The sequence below is a fragment of the Bubalus bubalis genome, chromosome 21 (assembly GCF_019923935.1).
Source record: "Bubalus bubalis isolate 160015118507 breed Murrah chromosome 21, NDDB_SH_1, whole genome shotgun sequence".
NCBI lineage: Eukaryota > Metazoa > Chordata > Mammalia > Artiodactyla > Bovidae > Bubalus > Bubalus bubalis.
The window spans coordinates 32,307,588-32,327,707 of NC_059177.1; the positions used below are offsets into that span (position 1 = coordinate 32,307,588).

Genomic DNA, 20,120 nt, shown 5'->3' on the forward strand with positions numbered 1-20,120 from the left:
TGGGTGAAGAACCCACGAGTTTCAAGAAGTCAGCGTATAGAATTGACAATGTATAGAATTGACAAGGTAAGACTTGTCGTCTTACCTTTACAATTGAAGCCTATCAAGCTATCCAGCCACCATAGCCTTACTGGGAGACTGGGAAGATTCTTTTAGTATATGAAAATTGGTTTTTCTGGCTTGTCTTTTGGGTTATTTTTTATAGTGTATCTTTACTCACATTTATAATAATAATAGCTATCATTTATTGCTAGGCACAGTGCTAAATATTTGCACTAACTAGCTTATTTAATCTTGATATTGTCCCTGTACAGAATATATTTATATTGTCCCCACTTTACAGATGAAGAAACTGAGGCTTAAAGAGGATAAACTGTTTGCCCAAGGTCACATGGCCAGTAAATGACCAAATTGGAATAGCAACTCTCTTGATTCCAAACACTGGTTTTTAAGATTGACTTTGCACGCAGCTGATTATAACATGCATCTGAATGACCCAAACAGTTCTCACTTTGAATAGTCCCACTAATTTTGTCTCTTTTCATTTTTATTTCTAGTGTCTTCCACAAATGCTTCTGGGAACTGGAGGACCCAGATAACCTTAGGGCTATCCGAATACGAGATCCCGGCACATTCTTCCTACACCAGCTGCTATAGCAACGTCTATAATCCTTTACCCTCTCCAGGCAGGTAAGAGAGCAATGCTCAAAAATTTTATTTCCCTTTTCCTGATCTAAAGAATTCAGGAGGGAGAATGGCATTGAAACATGTAAAATATCATGTATGAAACGAGTTGCCAGTCCAGGTTCGATGCATGATACTGGATGCTTGGGGCTGGTGCACTCGGACGACCCAGAGGGATGGAATGGGGAGGGAGGAGGGAGGAGGGTTCAGGAGGGGGAACACATGTATACCTGTGGCGGATTCATTTTGATATTTGGCAAAACTAATACAATTATGTAAAGTTTAGAAATAAAATTTAAAAAAAAAAGATTTGAAAAAAAAAAAGAATTCAGGACTCCAGTTTTATTTTATGAATGCTAAGTAATCTAGCTCAAGGGTTGGCAGACTATAGTCTAAAATCAGCTGCCACCTATGTTTATAAGTAAAGTTTTATTGGAAAACTAGACATGCTCATTCATTCACTTGTTGCCTATGGCTGTTTCTGTACTTAGAAGGGCGGAGGGGAGTAGTTGCAGCAGAGATCTTATGGCCAACAAAGCTAAAAATACCTAGCCCTTTAAGAAGAAGTTTGTTAATATTTAATCCTGCTCATTCAAATTTGACCCTCTTAGAATTCTATACTTTAAGTTCTGTGTCTGAAGGGTTCTTTTTAATTGCTGTACTTGAAACTGTATTATTGATATACCCGTTTAAGACTCTCTTGGAACCTGGCAGGGAAAAATCTCTCTATGCCAGAAAATGCTGTTCATTCCTCCTAGACAGTTGGTGGGCTTGATTTCAAACATTTGCTGCCTTTTTGAGTCTGCCCCTGTGTTCATTAAGAAGCAACAGACGCAGCCAGCTGTCCCGTGTGTCTGTAATGGTACTCCTTTGTAAACATTTAGAGGGAATAGACAAGGAGAGTTTGTTAAAATGTGATTTTTAAAAAAGGTTGCAAACTCTGGATTATGTTTTTCAGTTCTTTGCATACATGGGAGGAGTTAAAATTGAAGCTTTTGTTTTTCTCAATCACTTTCTCACAGAATAGAATCTGTACCCCTGGTGCTAATAAGAAGTAAAGCACTTTCTGGTTTTCTTTTAAGAAAAGTTTAATTTTGCTTTCTTTAAGTCAGATTACTTCAGGCATAGGAGGCCTGAACTTTTAAAGGTGAATACTGGTGAGTTTGAGGTTACTTTCTTATTAAAGCATTCAGTGTTATAAGCAAATTGGAGATATTTAACCCCAAAAGACTTGTTTTTCTTCTCCATATTTAGCTAAAGTTTTTCTTGGCTTAAAATATCAGGCCAATTGTCTCAACTCAACAAAGGGTGTGCTCAAAATAGAATTTTAATGAAAATATACTTCAGAGGACATCAGATAGCTTGGAGTTCTGTAAATAATGCTTGTAAATGCGTGAGGAGCAGGAAGACTTTGGCCCAAAATTTGAGCTGAATTTTTTCAATTCAGTTCTAATCACTTTGTATAATACATTTGCAAGTAATTTTCCTCTTGGCATACTTTCACTTTTTGTTAACTGAATTAGAAACTATATAAAACAAACCATTCAGGGCATAAGACGGTTCTAATATCCTAAACACCACTTTCATTGGACTCAAGAAGTGTTAAACATTTTAAGAGAGCATCTATTTTTACAAAGTTCATCCACCTACTTCAGCCAGCCCAAGAGGGCCTGATAACAGTGTCTGGTGTCAGAAGGGGCATGATACACAGGAAATTAGAAACTATTTAAAGATCCCTATTGTGTGTGTGTGTACATGTGCACATAATATGAGCTCATTGTAGAAACTAGGAAAATAATAAAGGAATAAATAAGTAGGACATAATCTACCCATAATTCCACCATCTAGAGATATTAGCTAGTAACATTTCTGGCACATGTCCCCCATTTTTCTGTATTCATTTTTAATATGGTCATAATGATATCATATATACAATTTTATATTCTTCACTATATGTGAAATTCTACACCCCAATTTTTTACTTAATATCTCAACATGTATATTCCTTTAAAAAAAAAGTCTCTTTAAGCATTGTTTTATGTGACCAATATGGTATTCCACTCAGTAAATACTTTATGTATTTATTTAACAATTCTCCATAGTTTGATTTTAAATGACTTCTAAATTTCCTTTCTTTTTTTTTAATCATAAGTAATGCCTTTGAGTATCTTTGAGCCGAATATTTGTCTCAATTCCAGATTATTTCCTTAGGATATATTCCAGAAAGTTGGTTTAATGGATCAAATTGAAAAGATATTTTTTTAAACCCCTGCTTTTTAGAAAGATTTGCCAACTTACCCTCCTATTACAGAGAGTTATGGAAATGCTTATTTCTACCCATTTGTTGGTTTAGGATTTTATTTTTATTATGAAACAGTCTGATCAATATAACTCAACCTATTAATAAGCCAAGTAGAATAACAATCCTCCATAAAGCTTTAGAAATTTGCTCTAAAATCACATGCTATTTTTTATGACAATATAATTTTTAAATAATAGAAAAGTTGGGTTTCAAGATAAAGATAAAAGCTTTAGATCTGCCCTTAAAGATTTGAAATATTGAGTCATAGATGAGTTTGTTTTTTAAAATGAAGCATGTATTATGTATTTCCTCAGTGTGTCCAGAGCTTAATAATGTGATAGAAAGCTGCAAATTGGTACCAATAATTTTTTTCCTTATATGATATAGTACAACGGTCAGCAGCATAAACTTTCCAAAGTTAGAAATGTTGAAGTCTCTTATGCTACTAGTATGTGTCAAATTCTTGGCTCTGCTGCTCCAAACTGTTTTAAAATGATTTTTTTTCTTTCACTTCCTGTTTTCCATTTCCCATCCCCTTCCTTATCAAACTCTATTACTAGGCAAAACCAAGGGCTTCTGTCCCGGAGAATGGTTGTGTCTCCAGAAATGAGATCAGTTATAAATTCTCTTTTAAGTGTAGCCTGCTGTAGTAAGTACAGTGCCTCCAGACCGTGTGTTGCTTCTTGCATAGCAGGAGCTTTGCCTGTCCTGACTGGTGTGGAAGTTACAGAAATCTGCTTTTGTTTTTGTGTTACCAAAAAAAAAGAAAACCCCACTAAATACCTGGCTTTGCATAGTGTCTCTTTCCAAAGGACTTTTTATTCACCTGTACTAAAGGACATTGAGATTTAAAATAAAAAGAAAACTACTAACTATCTAACCTATTCTAACCTCCTGTTACAGGAATGAGGTTTTGCTTATTGGAACGGTGTGTGTAACAGGATGCCCTCATTTGGATGTCTTTAATACCTTCCAAATGGGCCCGTGATCTTATGTGATGCTGTTTTAATTTACACCTGACCCATACACCCTAGGGATGTAAAATGTCCCAAGGTACCCTTGCCTCCCTTTAAATATATTCCTTTGTTTCCAAGAAAAACATCTAGTATATGTCTCTTAATTTGAAGAATGCTTAAAGGGTGACTGTCAAAAACACTTCAAAAATCGAAAATACTACTCTAACACAAACAGAAAATGAGCGTATGTGAAAGATTTATTTAACTCCTTCATGAGAGAACTAACAGAATGGTAAAGCTATTCCCAGAGAATTCAAAAGACTGAATTTCACACACCAAGAGAGAGAGTACCGAGATAAGATTCCTGCAGTTGACACAAAAGCAGTTAATATCCTACTGGGCAATAAAACTATGACCATAATCTTTTTACTAGACAGAGGGTTACTGTGTATTTCTTCTGTACAGAACCCCCCCAAGTTAACATGTAACTTAATCTTGGTACTCATCCATGGTAAATGAAAGTTAGACAAGTCTGTCTCTTGGGAGTTTCCTGGCAGTCCAGTGGTTAAGAATCCACTCTGCAATGCAGTGGATGTGGGTTAAGATCCCACATACCATGAAGCAGCTAAACCCACCTACCACAAATACGGAAGCCCGCACGCTCTAGAGCCTGTATGCCACAACTGGAAAGTCCATGCCCACAGTGAAGGATCCTGCATGATGCACCTAAGACCCGATGCTGCCAGACGAATAAATAAATATATATTTTTTAAAAAGTCTGTCTCTCAAGAGAAATATATACTCCTTGCATGGGCCTGTTAGACCATGTTCTGGTATGACATTGAAAAAAGCGCACAGTCATCCCTTGCCTTATTTTGGAGTTTTGAACCGTTTTCTTAACTGTGTTTTCTACTAATTTCTTTGAGTGTAGTAACCTTTGTACTCTGGGAACAAAAATAACCCCAAGGTGCAACTTTTCTGGTTTCCTTTCATAGACCGTACCCAGAGACCGGTCAACTGGACGGTACAGATGGAAGCCGGCTGGAAGACAGCCTGGGGAGTAGTGAGCAGAGGCTCTTCTGGCACGAGGACTCCAAGCCTGGAACATTAGTCTGAACTGCGGGTGGGCCCCATGACCAAGCACTGCGTTCTCACACTAGTGTGCCTTGCAAAATGTGTTCGTCTTCCTGGGAGGCCGTAGGCTTTAGAAACCTGAAGGCATCCGAGGTGGAAAGGAGGACTCCATTGGCCCCAGAAGTGAATCACACACTAAGCCGCACAAAGCCCTTGAATGACATCTCACCTTTCCAAGTCCAGATGCTCACCTAACAGAGCAAGGGCAAGACCACGTATGAACCTTTGCCGAGGAGGACTTGGCCTTTACCAAGAGCAAGCACTTTGTAAGGGAATAAAAGTGGTTGAAGGCAGACCTCAAAACTGTGAAAAGTGCATTCAGGGTCTCCCAAAGTAAAGAAGGACAGGGGAAACTTCAGAGCACAATTCAGGATGATGAGAGAAGGGAAGCTGGAAGCTGTTTAGTCACTGCTCACCATCAGAAAGTTTGAATTTGTGAGCTGACGAAGAATTACATGCTATGTCTACCCAGACATGAACAATTCAGACAGTATTGGAAAATTACTTGAAGAGAAGCTGGATTTTCATGAAGTTCTGAATGAGTATAAATGTTTTTAGGCTGTTATCAAGAATGATGGTTTTCATAAGCACCACAAAATGGGTTCTGGAAAGACTTACGGCTGTATTGTCCTGTAATATAACTATGGTAGCAGATTGGGGAAAATGAAGCAGCCCACTGAGTAACTGACAAACTCTGCCTGGAAATTTTCTAAGGTACAATATCATTGAGTTCCTTTTTTCCTTTCTATGCCAACGGCATGAGCTATATTCTTCAGGCTGGTAACTCTCCAACATGGCTGTCATTGCAATGGCAGACTTGCTATGGCAAGTTTTTATAAGCAAGAGTTTGGAAAAGTATTTTAAGGTGATACCGAAAGAACCTAACACAATATAAAGGAAAACAGCAACAACAAAAAGAAAGACACAAAACCCACATCATTTTCTATGAATTATGTGCCTTAAAATTGTGAACATTTGAAAAATAAGCATATTGTCTGGATTCCCCAGGTAGTTCTAAGTCACCAAGTGACAAAAGCAAGATTACTCATTAAAAACAAAAACGAAACCCTCCAAGCTGCAGTAGATTTAATTATGAGGCTAAAACTACCTCATACTTTCCTTGGAAGAACTAATTTGCTATGGTTTATTGTAGGATGTTTTGGAGTTTTCGTTTTTTTTTGTTTTTTTTTTTTTAAGCAAATATTTCCATATTCTAGATGGATCTTTTTCGTCATCTTTACTCTGCTTCAGAATTCCACAGAAGGTGCTCCTTCCCCCTCTTTTATACAAGTTTCTTGTTCATATTGTGAATAGAGAAGTTTCTGAACAACTTTTTGGGGACATTTTCTATCTATATTCCAAAGCATGTAATATATACATAAAGGTGATTTGTTAAACTGGTCCTAGTCATTTGTATCATTAAAAATTAAGTTTTGGGGGGGATATTTGGAAAACAAAAAGACATGCAAACAAATAACTTATTCCTTTTTCCATATTTGTATAGCCTTCTAGAAACAGAAATACCCTTTTGCGTATTCTTTTACTGTTCTGACTTTTTTAGACCTATTATTTTTTTTACATAGGTCAATAAATTGAAGGTGTGCTACTGAAAATGTTTATGTATCTTTCCATTTATGTTCAGGGCTCACACAAAGCAATTGAAATTGCTCTACTGCAAGTAATCAGGCTGGTGAAGATTGCAGATTTTTAGTGATATTATTACTGTATTTTATGGGTTCCAAGATGGCCATTTTTTCATACTTACTCATCAAAATCAGGGTGCATCTTTTGACTACTAACATGTTATAGATGAATTAGCAATTTTTTTTTCTTTCTTAGTGAGATATAGTGCTGTGTCTTAGAATGGGTGAAATACAGTAGTTTATTGCCTCATGGAGGACAACCATCGCAAATTTTTAGGCTTCCTAATCTTATGAATGTTGTTTATTTGTAACAAGTCATTCTTTCTAGTTTTGCAGACTGGCAAACAGGTCTTTTACATTCAGGAATATATTTCTGTTATCTTTTAATCCCATGCAATGGGGCAAGGGGCGTGGTAAGTGAAATATAGGGATATTAGTATTTCTGTACAAGTACTTTACATGGAAATAAGGTATCATTTATTTTCCTGTTAAAGAAATGATATGCTCAGAATTGCAGGTATACCTTGAAAAAAATAAAACTCGGCTCTCAACTAGGAAAAGAAGATACAGAAATTGAAGACACAGTGGGTCTGCTCTATGATTTTCCTCTCATCTTTTTTTGAAAAGCATGTCCTAAACATTTTTGATACGTTTATTAATAACCAAAAAGTGACAGGTAAATTTTTCAACACATCAAATTGATATGTTTTTATTGTAAAATATCATACCGTCATCTTAAAAATCTTAAATTCAAACATGAAGCAAATATATAACAAAAGCACCATCATGGCCTATAACAACATTACCAGATACAATTGTTAATTTATTGTATATCAGTTCAGATTTTTTTCTATGCCTATAGTAGTTTCTTTAAAAACAGCATCATATAACAAGTACACTTTTACAACTTACTTTTTTCATCAAAACATGTTGGGCCTCACTTTTGGTCAGTATATATTTATCTACCTCATAAAGATGTATGTTTTACAAGGTGGATTGAAAAAAATTGCCTCACCTTCCTGAATGTTTAATTTTTTTCTCTATTTGAGGAAAGTATCCAAGGTCCCTCTTTGTATTCATAAAAGCTTAATGTTAAGCAATAAAGATTACAGAATTGTTTTGAACTATTAGTTTAAAGCCTGTTCTTAGGAACAAAAGTTCAAATGTCAGTCCTTAAGAACTTTCAGAATTGAAATGATGCCTTTCTTCGGTACAGTACAAAAGTTTTGATGTGAAAATACAATGTCTTCCTGAAGCCTTACAGTGCAATGAGGGAAAAACAAAAGTGATCGGCTGGAGTAGCTTAAAATGATCATTAGTCCTATGGGGGCCAAGAGTGGTGAGAAGAAAGGGGACGTGAATAATACCTTATTTTGTGGGACATGAGACCTTTCTAGCAGTGATGCTGAAGCCTGATTTTAGGGATTGGTAAGAAAAGATCCAGTTAAGCAAAAAGGAAAAGAAGCTCTCCTAGGCCTTGGAGAGTGGCATTATGGCGTTTGCCATGGCCCCAAAAGCTAGGAGAAACTTAACCAGTTTTAGAAAGTCAAAGAAAAGGAAGGCAGATTTTTTCCAGGATTAAAGAAATACAGGTAATAAAGCTGTCCTTTTTGAGCTCTTGCCATTGTTGCAACGATGGACTAAGTGTTATAACACATTACTTCGTTTAATCCTTTCTTCAATTGTGTGACAAAAGTCGTCTTATCCCAGAAAAAGGATTTAAAGGAGCTCCCTGGTGGTCGAGCGGTTATGTCGCAGAAAGGGGGACCCCCTTCCAGGGCCCGAGAGTGGGCTCTTGTCTGACAGTCGGAAACGAATTGTTCCAGGAGACACACATGCTGAGAAAGCAAGAGACTTAATGGGGGTGGGGTGTGGGCGCCCGGGGCAGAGAGCAGTATGGTAAGCAGACCCCCGAGAACAGCTCTGCCATGTAGCTTGCAGCTTCCAGTTTTAAGGTAACCAGGTTAGTTTCAGTTGTCTCTGGCCAATTACCATGACTCGGGGTCCTTCCTGGTGACGCATGCGTGCGTGCATCTGCGTGTGCGTGCATCTGCGTGTGCGTGCATCTGCGTGTGCGTGCATCTGCGTGTGCGTGCATGCCTGTCAGCAAGATGGATTCCAGTGAGAGTAGTTCTGGGAGGTTGGTAGGACTTTGGGACCACCCCTTCCTCTTTCCTTACAAGGTTTCCCGAATTCTTCTAGTTGTCGCTACCTTGTTCTGCATTCCTTACCAGGACCCCCTGTTTAAGCTAACTCATGCAAGTGGTTAGTATGGTGCCTGGCCAGAGTGGGCAGTTTCAGTTAATGGTTTCCCTAACAGAACTCTGACCTTTCACTACTGAGGGCGTAAGTTTAATCACTAGTCCAGGAGCTAATCACATGCTGCAAGCCACACAGCACAGCCAAAAAAAGAAGAAAAGAAAAGGATATAAAGAGATTCAAGAAGATTACGCGGCCTTGGTGGCTTGACCACGCAGAAAGTAAGTTGTAAACCCAAAATTCATACCTACTTCTGACTCCAAAACTTCTGCTGTCTATTGCCGTGATATTATAAATAGGGACTGCTCACCAAGCACCTTCATTTAGTGGAAGCCAAAAGAAATGAAAAAGTAAGAGAAGGAGCGAACAGGAGGAGTCAGCCTGGGGAGGAGAAAGAGTGGCCAGTGGGAGGGATGCAAATCGGAATAGCATGGTGAAAATAACCGCGCAAAGGACAGTCCAGGGCAGTCTGCAGTTTGTGAGTTTTCAGGATGTGCAATTCAGACACTTCTTTCTGATCAGGGTGTGGCTTGAGGATATGCCTAATTGAAGGGCTAGTTAACAACCAGCTGGCCAAGAATTACCTTTGCACCAAGGGTGGAGGAGGAAAGCAAAGGCATTTAAGGAATGCACTGGAAAGTCCTAGGCTTCCCTAGTGGCTCAGTGGTTAAAAAAAAAAAAAAAAAATCCACCTGTCAGTGTAGGAGCCGCAGGTTCAATCCCTGGATCAGAAAGATCCCTGGAGAAGGAAATGACAACCCACTCCAGTATTTTTGCCTGGGAAATCCCATGGAGAAAGGAGCCTGGTGGGCTGCAAGGAGTCAGACACAACTGAGCTGCAGGCATGACATGGCTGGAAAGTCCTATGAATTAGACTAGCTTTGTGACCTCCTAACCACACTGCTCCCTCCTAGCACAAACAGAACTTCTCCCGGAAAACCATTCTTTGTATCGTCCTCTCCTCAAGTTCGTGAGAAAACGGTGCCATAAGGAGATCCAAGGTTGGAAAGCCAGAGTGGGAAAGACCTCTTTAGGGAGACTGACAGCCCCAAAAGTGGGAAGGGCATTCTCAGCAGCCCTTCAATTACCATTAAAGAAGCCTTCCTGGGAGCTGATAGTGGTTGTCTGGGCAAACTTCACCATCTCTATAAAGCAGTGCTTATGCAGGCTTTGAAGTCAGGCAGATCTGGAGACACGCTGCCGGGCTTGGAATCAATCCCAACCCGACGGCTCTCTGGTTGTATGATCAAGGGTCATTTCCTAACCCCCCGAGGCCTCAGTTTCCTGTCTAGGACACATCACACAAGGGTATTTTGTGGGCTGAACAAGATAACGTGCATACCAACGAGGACCTACTGTACAGAAGCTGCGACTCTGTTCAGTGTTGTTTGGCAGCCTGGATGAGAGGAGCGTTTGGGGGAGAATGGAAACGTATACATATGACTGAGTCCCTTCACTGTTCAACTATCACAATATTGTTAATCGCCTACATTCCAGTACAAAATGAGAAAAAAAAACCAAAAAAAAAAAACCAGACTCAAAGAAGTGACCGATCCAGGCAGTTTTCATACCTTTTAAGACAAAAGAAACAATAAATTGAGTAGCAAGAAAAACAGAAAAGATAATGCACATAAACAGCTCAGCACAAAATCTAGTCCCCAGCAGATGCTTTGTAATATAAATTATCCCCTGAAAGAAAGGTGCTGATGTTAAGGATTAGAGTAGAAAGTTGGGGTTCAGAGGATTTGCACTGCCTTAGTTTAACCACTGAAATGACACTATTGAAACAATTCATCATAGGTCTCAAGTACTGTCGGGAGCATATGGAATTTTTTTTTTCTCTTATTTAATCCTCAGAGCAAGTTTGCAAGTATTAATCGCAAACAAAAGCTCGAGGAAACTGAGTAGTTTGCTCAAGTTACGTATCAAGAAAGCATGCAGGCTTGGATTGCAGTTCACAAATGCATTCAGTAGAACATTTGAAAATTACGAATTCGTGCCCCGCTGGTGTACACTGTGGAAGGAGGCTGCATAAAGATTAACCCAAGAAGTCAAACCGATTAAGATGTTTTCCTGACCTTTCAGTCAGAGCCCTCCTGCAAGGCCAGGCCTAAGGCAGGGTATAGTTTAAAGAGCCTGAGAGTGAGTGCCCTAGCTGCTTCACCCTGGGCTTGAGCCTGCTGCTGGCTCAGAGACTGGTACCTGCCTTTTCATGTGTATAAGAGTGCAAACAAGCCAGTTAGGAGGGTGGCCAGATTTAGCAAATGCAGGATGCCCAGTTAAATTTGTAAAATAGCTCTGATTTATTGGGGGAGGGAAAAAAAAAGCTGCATATAGGACATTTGGGGTATCCTGATATAAAAAAATCAATAAGGGACACCAACCAAAATCATTCCACACAGAACATGTCCCATAGATATGGGACACTGGGCAGCCCTACTTGCCAGTCCTCAGTCCAAGGGCAGGTGGGACAGATGTATGAAAAGCTTTTGGGGATGGTATGCTAGGGACAGATCTTACACCTCTGTGTGGAGAGAGCTTGGCCCTGCTCAATACAAGCCTTTCTTCATATCAGAAACCTGCCAGGCTAGGCCTGGTTCGGTCTGTCAATATGTACAGAATGAAGCTCTTCTGGAAGGGCACCCCTGAGAAAACCTTTCCTAAAACAGTTTCCTCTGGCCTAGAACCCCGGTGTTGGCAAAATTGGTCAACGAGGACACCTAGAGGCCTGCATGGGTTATTGCAGGCAGGAGATTTCTGATGGGGCCACCTCACAACACTGAATTCAAATGGATGTACAAACCAGGTTTAAAGGCTCTTCAGGGAAAAAAAAAAAAAAAAATCGAACACCCGACAGTTTGATTTATTAGCAATGTCTTCTTGGGGAAGTTAAAATTTTTTTTAAATATCATATTCCAATAAGATAGAAATAAAAATTGCAACACGAAATTGAAAGGATTCAGTAAAACCATGAACTCCCAGTGCCTCGGACACAGCTAGTGCTTATCATTGTTTGTTGTCATTATTGTTTCTAATATGACACTTGCAAGGACGTGGAATACAAGGGAGTTGTTATTAATAAGTTTTAATAATACTGTAAACTTTATCAAAATTAAAATGGTAAGTATCAATAATATTTAACATTCACTGAGTACCAGGGCTGGGATTAGGTTAAAGTGAGTGAAATACTTGCTCAAGTGCAAGATGTAAGGGGGTACCAGAAAGCCCAGATAAATAAAGATAAATAATATTTCAACACAATCTTCTAAAAATAATCAAGGGGATTCCATGGTGGGCCAGTGCCTCCACTGCCAAGGGCTGGAGTTCCATCCCTGGTCAGAGAACTAAGAGTCCACAACAAGCCAAGTGGCATGGCCACACACACAAAAATATTTTTTTATTTTATGAAAACTTTTATATTTGGAATTAGCCAGATGGACTCAGTTTGCATGTATGTGCACTCAGTCATATCTACCTTTTTGCAACCTCATGGACTGTAGCCCACCAGGCCCCTTTATCCATGGAATTTTCCAGTCAAGAATACTGGAGCAGGTTGCCATTTCCTTCTCCAGGGGGTCTTCCGTACCCAGGGATCGAACCTGCATCTTTTGCATCTCCTGCATTGGCAGGCGGGTGCTTCACCAGCTGAGCCACCAGGGAAGCCCTGGATGATCCCAGATTTGTTGGCAACGTCATCATCAGGAGCCAGTCGAACACATGCCTTCTTCTCTCCATCAGTCCTGATCAGAATGTTGACCTTAGCCATGTCAGTGTCACAGAGCTTCATCAGAGCCTGTTCGATTTGGTGCTTGTCGGCCTTGACCTCCACAATGAATACCAGTGTGTTGTCTTCTGTTCTCTTCATGGTGAGGGGGACCTTGATGATGGCATAGCAGTCAAGTTTGTTTCTTCCCGGGGTGCTCTTCCTAGGATATTTGGGCTGCCTCCTGAGTCGCAGCGTTTTGGGCTGCTGGAAGGTGGGTGACACCTGGATTTTTTCTTTGTGGCTGAGGACGCCTTTCAGCACTGCTCTCTTGGCCTTCAAAGCCTTTGCTTTGGCTGTGGCTTTGGTAGGGGGACAGGAGCTTCCTTCTTCACCTTCAGCACCGTCTTTGTGAAAAGCCACAAAATATTTTTAAAAGTCAAAATAATCAAAACCTAGGCAAAAAAAAAAAATCCACGATGAACAAAATATAAAAATTTTAAATAAGGTTAGAATCAGTATTACTGCTTATTCCTTTTGCCTCTGGCTCCAACATGGCTCAGTACTAAACTACGTTGAATTGCACTGTGCTGACACGTCATCCTGCCACCAGAGGAGGCAAGCATTAAATATACCCATCTTACAGATGAGAGAGGAAACCCAGAGGAGCTCCTCATATACACTGCCAGGGCCACATAACTAAGCATAAAGCCAGAAATCTGTCCCAGATTGGAACAATTCTAAAGCTCACAACTTGCCCTTTCTAGCTTCCCATTCACAAAGGGATGCAGGCTAACATTTTTCTACCCCAGGGTATAATTTCACTTGTGCTATGTGTAGAATTGCCAGAGTTACCGAATAAAAGTAAAGGATACCCAATTAAATTTGAAGTTGAGAAAAAAGTTTTAGTGTGTGTATGTCCCGTAATGTCCTTTATCTGACCACTCTCCTCCCTGCCCCATTACCAAGGCAACCAGACATTTTAATAAACAGAATTTCAAAATGGAATTTTGAATCTGCTGGATTAAGCCTGCCATGTCCATACCTGAGCACACATCAGGAATAATAAAGGGCTTTAATAGAGTAACAGGGGCCAAAAAACAAAAAAATAGAGGAAATTGGCTTAAAATCTTAGGCTTAATGGCAAAGGGACAGTTTGAGCTTTCTCTGGCTCTACCAAAGCCCTTTTTTAGCCCTTAATGAGATGCTTTGGGATAAGAAACTACGAGCCGGAGTTGAAATAAAGGAAATGCTTTAGGTGTTCTGTGCTGTGTATCCTACAAATGTTATTTGTTATTTTGAGATCTCTAGTTCGAGGAGACATAAATTATTTCCTTGGCACAACAGTCTGAACCCCAATTATTTGCTCCCCCTTACAGTGTAATGAAATGGTTGAGAACATATGAAATTGGTGCTTTAAAAGCAATGGTAATCATGTTGCCCACCTGGAGCTGAAACATTAGCAAATTTCAGCTCCTTGGAGCTCAATAAATTAAATATATTGTCAGAAGTTATTTCTTCCAATAATGTTGCTGCATGCAGATGGAGAAGGGGAAAATATTTCAAGGCCAGCCCGAACTTTAAGTCGTATTTGAGGAATTAGGTTTTTAATAATGTAAGAGTGAATCATTATAACACAACAAGGGATTTTTGCATGACTTGAACAACTATTTCAATTCCTAATGCGCACCCTACCTACCTTGTGAAAAATTTCTAGATCCCTCCCAGGTAAATGGATCCTTCCCAAAGCAATACCTAACACTTCACACAACCCACTAATTTCCATGTTACTGATGTCTGTGTATATGTACACGCACACATGCATACTTATGTTTACTCCCCTCCCCACCTAATCTGTGAGCTCTTAGAAATCAGGGACCATGTTTTATTTAAATATGAATTTAGAATCTAAAATCAGCTTCTTGTCCAGCATGTAGTTGTATAATTGCATAGTGTTTCCATACGGTATTCGTTTTCCAGAGCTGCTGTAAACAGAGAGTCAGAAATTATGGATATGATGTGGGCAGGTCTGCTTTCTTTTGAGATGCGTGAGGGGCAATCTCGCTCATGTATCTCACCTAACTTCTGGGGGTTTGCTGGCAATCTTGGGCTTACTTTGGCTTGTAATAGAAGTATCACCTTGATCCCTGCCTCCATGGTTATGTGACATTTTCCTTGTGTGCACATCCCACCGTCTAAATTTCCCTTTTTTATAAGGATACCAATCCCAGTGGACTTCCCAAGTGGCTTAGTGGTAAAGAACCTGCCTGCTAATGTAGGAGACACAGGTTCCATCCCTGAGTCAGGAAGATCCCCTGGGAAAGGAAACGCACTCCAGTATTCTTGCCTGGGAAATCCCATGGACAGAGGAGCCTGGTGGGCTACAGTCCATGGGGCACAAAAGAGTGGGGCATGATTTTGAACAAGACAACAATTCTGTTAGTTTAGGCCCCACCTTACCTTGCCTGCATCTGTACAGACCTAATTTCCAAGGAAGGTTACATTCTGAGATATATAGAGGGGGTTAGGACTCCAACATCTGAAGAATATTTTTGAGGTTCAAATAACTTAAAATTATAGATTGACAGGCTCTAGTTGATTTTAAAATCTCTACTCAGCAGAGATTCTGAGGGAGGGGTAAATTCTGATTCAAAATTACCCTGTGTAATGATATTAAAGTGAAGACACCTCACTTAGATCAGGCTACTGACATGTAGGAAAATAATGTTGTTCAGCCTGAATCTAGTGAACCAGGCTCTGCATTTGCACGATATTCTCAGCTGAGGCTTAGGCACATTCAAGGGTTATGTTGCTTTATTAACATCCTCTCCTCCCAAACCTGAAGTTAAAGTGATTGTTCAGAAGCCACACGCACTCCCCCCTCTAGGGTTTCTGTACAGCGACTTCAACTAGACCCGTGTATGCTACATCCACCTGGGAAGCTTGAAACCAAGAGGTACCAATGCTTCAGTCCTACAATGGACCCACTAAATCTGAATATCTGAGGGTGAACCAAAAATCCTCGTGCGTGCTAAGTCGCTTCAGCCATGTCCGATTTTTTGTGACCCCGTGGACTGCAGCCCACCAGGCTCCTCTGTCCATGGGATTCTCCAGGCCTAGAATACTGGAGTGGGTAGCCATGCCCTCCTCCAGGGGATCTTCCCAATCCAGGGATCGAAGCCAGGTCTCCCATATTGCAAGTGGATTCTTTACCGTCTGAGCCACCAGGGAAGCCCAAGAATCCTGGAGTGGGTAGCCATTTCCTTCTCCAGCGGATTTTCACTACCCAGAGATTGAACGCGCGTCTCTCAGGTCTCCTGCATTGGCAGGAGGTTTCTTTATCTCTGGCGCCATCTATCGGAGGGTGAGCCAGAAGTCCTCAGGTGATCCTCATATGAAGCACAAGGCGTTAGACCCACCGAGCTGCACCTGGCCTCTCCACGCTCCTTCCCCTGGTCAGCCAATCCTCTTCCTCCTTCCTCTGACGCCTGTCTGCAGCTCCTTGGCCCTGGGGATAGTCTTATCATGGTAGTTTCTTCAAGCAAGGGTGCTAATAGAGAGTCCTGTCGTGGTCCCAGGTTTCCTGTGGAATTCAGGTACTGTTGATGAACCTAAGCCCTATGCATCACTGGGAACCTTGTTAATATGCAGTTCTGATCCAGGAGGTACGGGGTTGGGGGTCAGGGAGCCTGCATTTCTAAGGTGTTCCCAGCGCGGGCCTGTGTTTCTTGTCCGTGGCTCGCACTTTAACAAGGAGCTGGCATAATAACCATCCCTTCTGACTGGGCTTTAAGGTGCTATTGACAGGTGATCTTTGATCAACGTGCGGGGGAGGAGGGGTGGCAAGCTCCCTGTGTTTGAAAACCTTCATTTAAATTATAGTCGGTCTTCCTCCATATATGTGGTTCCTTCATTTCGGCCGTTCCTCCGTATCCACAGTTTTGTATCCAAAAATTTAACCATGGGTCGTGTAGTATTGTAGTATTTATTACTGAAAAAAAAAATCCACATGTAAGTGGATGCACACAGTCGTTGTTCAGGGATCAGCTGCCTGTGTACTTCGTCTCCTACAGAGTGCCTCTGCCCTTTTCCTGAAGTTGGGTTTGTTATTTATTGAAGAAGCCATAAAACACCAGTGACCTAGCTGGTCTGTTTCTAGTGATTCATAAACACTAAGGTAGTGCCTATGTAGTGAATCTTCTAGAGAGCAACTGCTCAGGTGACAGTGAGTCTTCTTTCTCTGGAAACTACTCCTCACATTCAAAGGGCACTCCAGCCCCCAAGGCCAAATCTTAACGTGGACAGAGCTCAGGGGCTCTAGAGCCTGGCAGTGTGGGTTCAAAGCGTGGCTCTGACACCTGCTAGCCATGTGACCTTGGGAAAGTCACTCGGCTTCTCTAAGCCTCCATTTTCTCCCCTCACTTCAAAGGGCTGATCTCCAGATTAAAGAAGATCGTATGTATAAAATGCATAGACAACAGCAGCCCAGAGTAAGCTCTCGTCACGCACCAGCAGTGGTAATTTTGCTATTTCCTGACCTGACCCCTTAAGTATAGTTGATGGATCCAGGGGTGTGTCTGAGCCAGGCTAGAGCAATCACATCCCCTCTAGGAATTTGGAATTGGAAAGTGAAAGCCTCAGAGAATGAATGCTGTCAAAATAGCAGCATTGAACGTTGCTGCTCAAATGTTTGTCAGAGGATCAGTAGCATCAGTATCACCTGGGAGCGTGTTACATGATACACAATCTCAGGCTCCTTCCCAGACTTACTGATTACAGATGCATTTTCACAATTACAATTTGAGACACACTAGGAGGAACGTCTACTATCTCCTTGGAAGGCATCCATCATGAGCTTTGTTTCTTTAAACCTGCAGCGATGCCAATGCAGATTTTTATCAAATTGTTCAGTTGCTCAGCTGTGTCTCACTCTTTGTGACCCCATGGACTGCAGCACGCCAGGCTTCCCTATCCTTCACCATCTCCCGAAGTTTGTTCAAACTCATGTCTATCGAGTCGGTGATACTATCCAACCATCTCATCCTCTGTTGTCCCCTTCTCCTGCCTTCAATCTTTCCCAGCCTCAAAGTCTTTTCCAAAGAGTCGGCTGTTCACATCCGGTGGCCAAAGTATTGGAGCTTCAGCATCAGTCCTTCCAATGACTATTCAGAGTAGATTTTCTTTAGGATTTTAGGTCGTATTGTATCAAGTGTGACCAGCTAATGCCTTGTCTTTTTTTTTTTTTTTACATTTTAAAAAATACTTATATTTTTGGCTTCGTCTTCGTTGCTGTGGGTGGGCTTTCTCTGGTTGCAATGCGCTGGCTTCTCCTTATGCTGGTTTCTGTTGCAGAGCACAGATTTTAGGTGCTGGGGCTTCAGTAGCTGGGCACAAGGGCCCTAGAGGGCGGGCTTAGTAGTTGTGGCACACGGTTTTAGAGGAATCTTTCTGGACCAGGGATTGAGCCCGTGTCCCCTGAATTGGCAGGCAGATTCTTAATCATTGGGCCACCACGGAAGTCCTGCTTTATCTTTTATAAGCTTGGGCTAGCTCTAGTTACTGTCTGATTCTTGTAACCCTGCAGTCTCAATAGCACTGCTGACTATATTGAAATCTTGCAGGACGCTATAGCTTTTCCACCGTATCCTATCATGAAGACGAATCTAGAATCAGAGGAGGGGTTAAGCTTCTAACGTCAGCGCATAAGGTGAGAATTAGGTCTGGTCAAAATGATGCCAGAAAATGTATTAGAGATGTCCCATATGAAACAGTTCTGTGTCATCTTTCAGCCACTGCAATATGGCTGGCTCTGCAATACACTGCCGGAGAAGGCAATGGCACCCCACTCCAGTACTCTTGCCTGGAAAATCCCATGGGCGGCGGAGCCTGGTAGGCTGCAGTCCACGGGGTCGCTAAGAGTCAGACACAACTGAGCGACTTCACTTTCACTTTTCACTTTCATGCATTGGAGAAGGAAATGGCAACCCACTCCAGTGTTCTTGCCTGGAGAATCCCAGGGATGGGGGAGCCTGGTGGGCTGCCGTCTATGGGGTCGCACAGAGTCAGACACAACTGAAGTGACTTAGCAGCAGCAGCAGCAGCAGCAGCAATACACTGCTACCTCTTCACTTGAGCCCCAGCTGAAGTAGCTTCTCTTTCATGACCACATGGTACTTATTTTTAAACCCTTGATGCACATTTTGCACAAAAAGATCTCACTATGGAAGCTGAGAAAATGGATGCATATTTCCCAGCTCATATCCACTCTGGAGCATAAGCTCATCGAATGAAATGGCAATCAACTTTACTTGCATGATTTATTTTTTCCTTTCTTGTTCTCTCTCTCTTGTTTCTCCTATCTCTGTCTCTCTCTGGCATATAGAGTTGACTGTTCCCAAATTAAATGTGAGCATGTCAGGACGCTAAGTCTGTTGGTTCTCAAATCTTTGACATACATGGCACACTGTCCAATTGAGGTATTTCTAACAGTTACTAAAAGGCATTAAAGGCTCTACGAGATAATAAAGAAGCCAGCAACCATCGCCACATAGCACCGCTGCAGCATCACGATGCTCGTCTCTAAAGGCATCCGGTCAGCACGCCCTTCACCTGCCTTCCAGCCTGACCTCCACTTCTCCTCTGCTGTCTCCTGGCAGTTGTATCCCACATCTGGGCGTGTCACTGTCTAACAAGTTTCACCATAAACCAACCATGTGGGGCCTCAGTCCCAGCAAATGTAAGTTTTTTCATATATTGATCAAAATTTGGTGGAACATGGTGAAAGTCTCTAGTCCACTGCTCTGCTTAAGGATAGTCCTCATGCTGCAGTGTGGACGAACCTAAAAGACGTTACGCTAAGTGAAATAAGCCAGACACAAAATGACAAATACTGTATGATTCCACTTCTATGAAATGTCCAGAACAGGCAACTTCATAGAAACAGAACATAAATTCCAGGTTACTAGGGGCTGGGAGAAGAAAAGGGGAGTCCCTGCTTGATGGTTGCAGAATTTCTGTGATGAAAAACTTTGGAAATCGTGGTGATGGTTTCATTGCATCATTGTAAATATAATTACTGCCACTAGAATTAATGGAAAATTTTATGGGACACATATTTTCCTGCAATTTAAAAAAGTGGGGAAAATAGTGCTCTCGTGTCCATATTACCTGTGGTTCAGGTGGTAGGAAATCTGCCTGCAATGCAGGAGACTGAGGTTCGATCCCTGGGTCGGGAAGATCCCCTGGAGAAGGAAATGGCAACCCACTCCAGTGTTCTTGCCTGGAGAATCCCGTGAACAAAGGAGACTGGTGGGCTACAGTTCATGGGGTCGCAAAGAATCAGACACAACTAAGCAGCTAATATACACTGTCCATTTTCAGTCAGCTCAGTTCATTCGCTCAGTTGTGTCTGACTCTTTGCAACCCCACGGACTGCAGCA

General features: G+C 41.4%; 2 protein-coding genes and 1 pseudogene across 11 annotated transcripts in view; 2 read left to right on the top strand and 1 right to left on the bottom strand.

The window, feature by feature from the left end:
• FRMD4B (FERM domain containing 4B) overlaps nt 1-6,689 on the top strand; it is a 352,925-nt gene extending 346,236 nt beyond the window's left edge. For 6 of the 10 annotated variants that reach the window (XM_044933559.2, XM_044933558.2, XM_044933560.2 and 3 more), the window contains 2 exons: nt 558-690; nt 3,547-4,919. In XM_044933559.2, the coding sequence (XP_044789494.1) occupies nt 558-690; nt 3,547-3,838 (425 nt within the window). In that variant the 3' untranslated portion in view covers nt 3,839-4,919. The other 4 variants (XM_044933554.2, XM_044933555.2, XM_044933556.2 and 1 more) reach the window with 3 other exon arrangements.
• A 4,256-nt stretch (nt 6,690-10,945) lies between these two features.
• LOC102390154 lies at nt 10,946-19,270 on the bottom strand (annotated as a pseudogene).
• The window catches only part of LMOD3 (leiomodin 3), a 43,600-nt gene continuing 39,633 nt past the window's right edge, over nt 16,154-20,120 (top strand). Inside the window, exon 1 of the mRNA XM_006071464.4 lies at nt 16,154-16,277. The gene's annotated coding sequence lies outside the window, so the exon portion shown is untranslated. The remainder of the gene's footprint in view (nt 16,278-20,120) is intronic.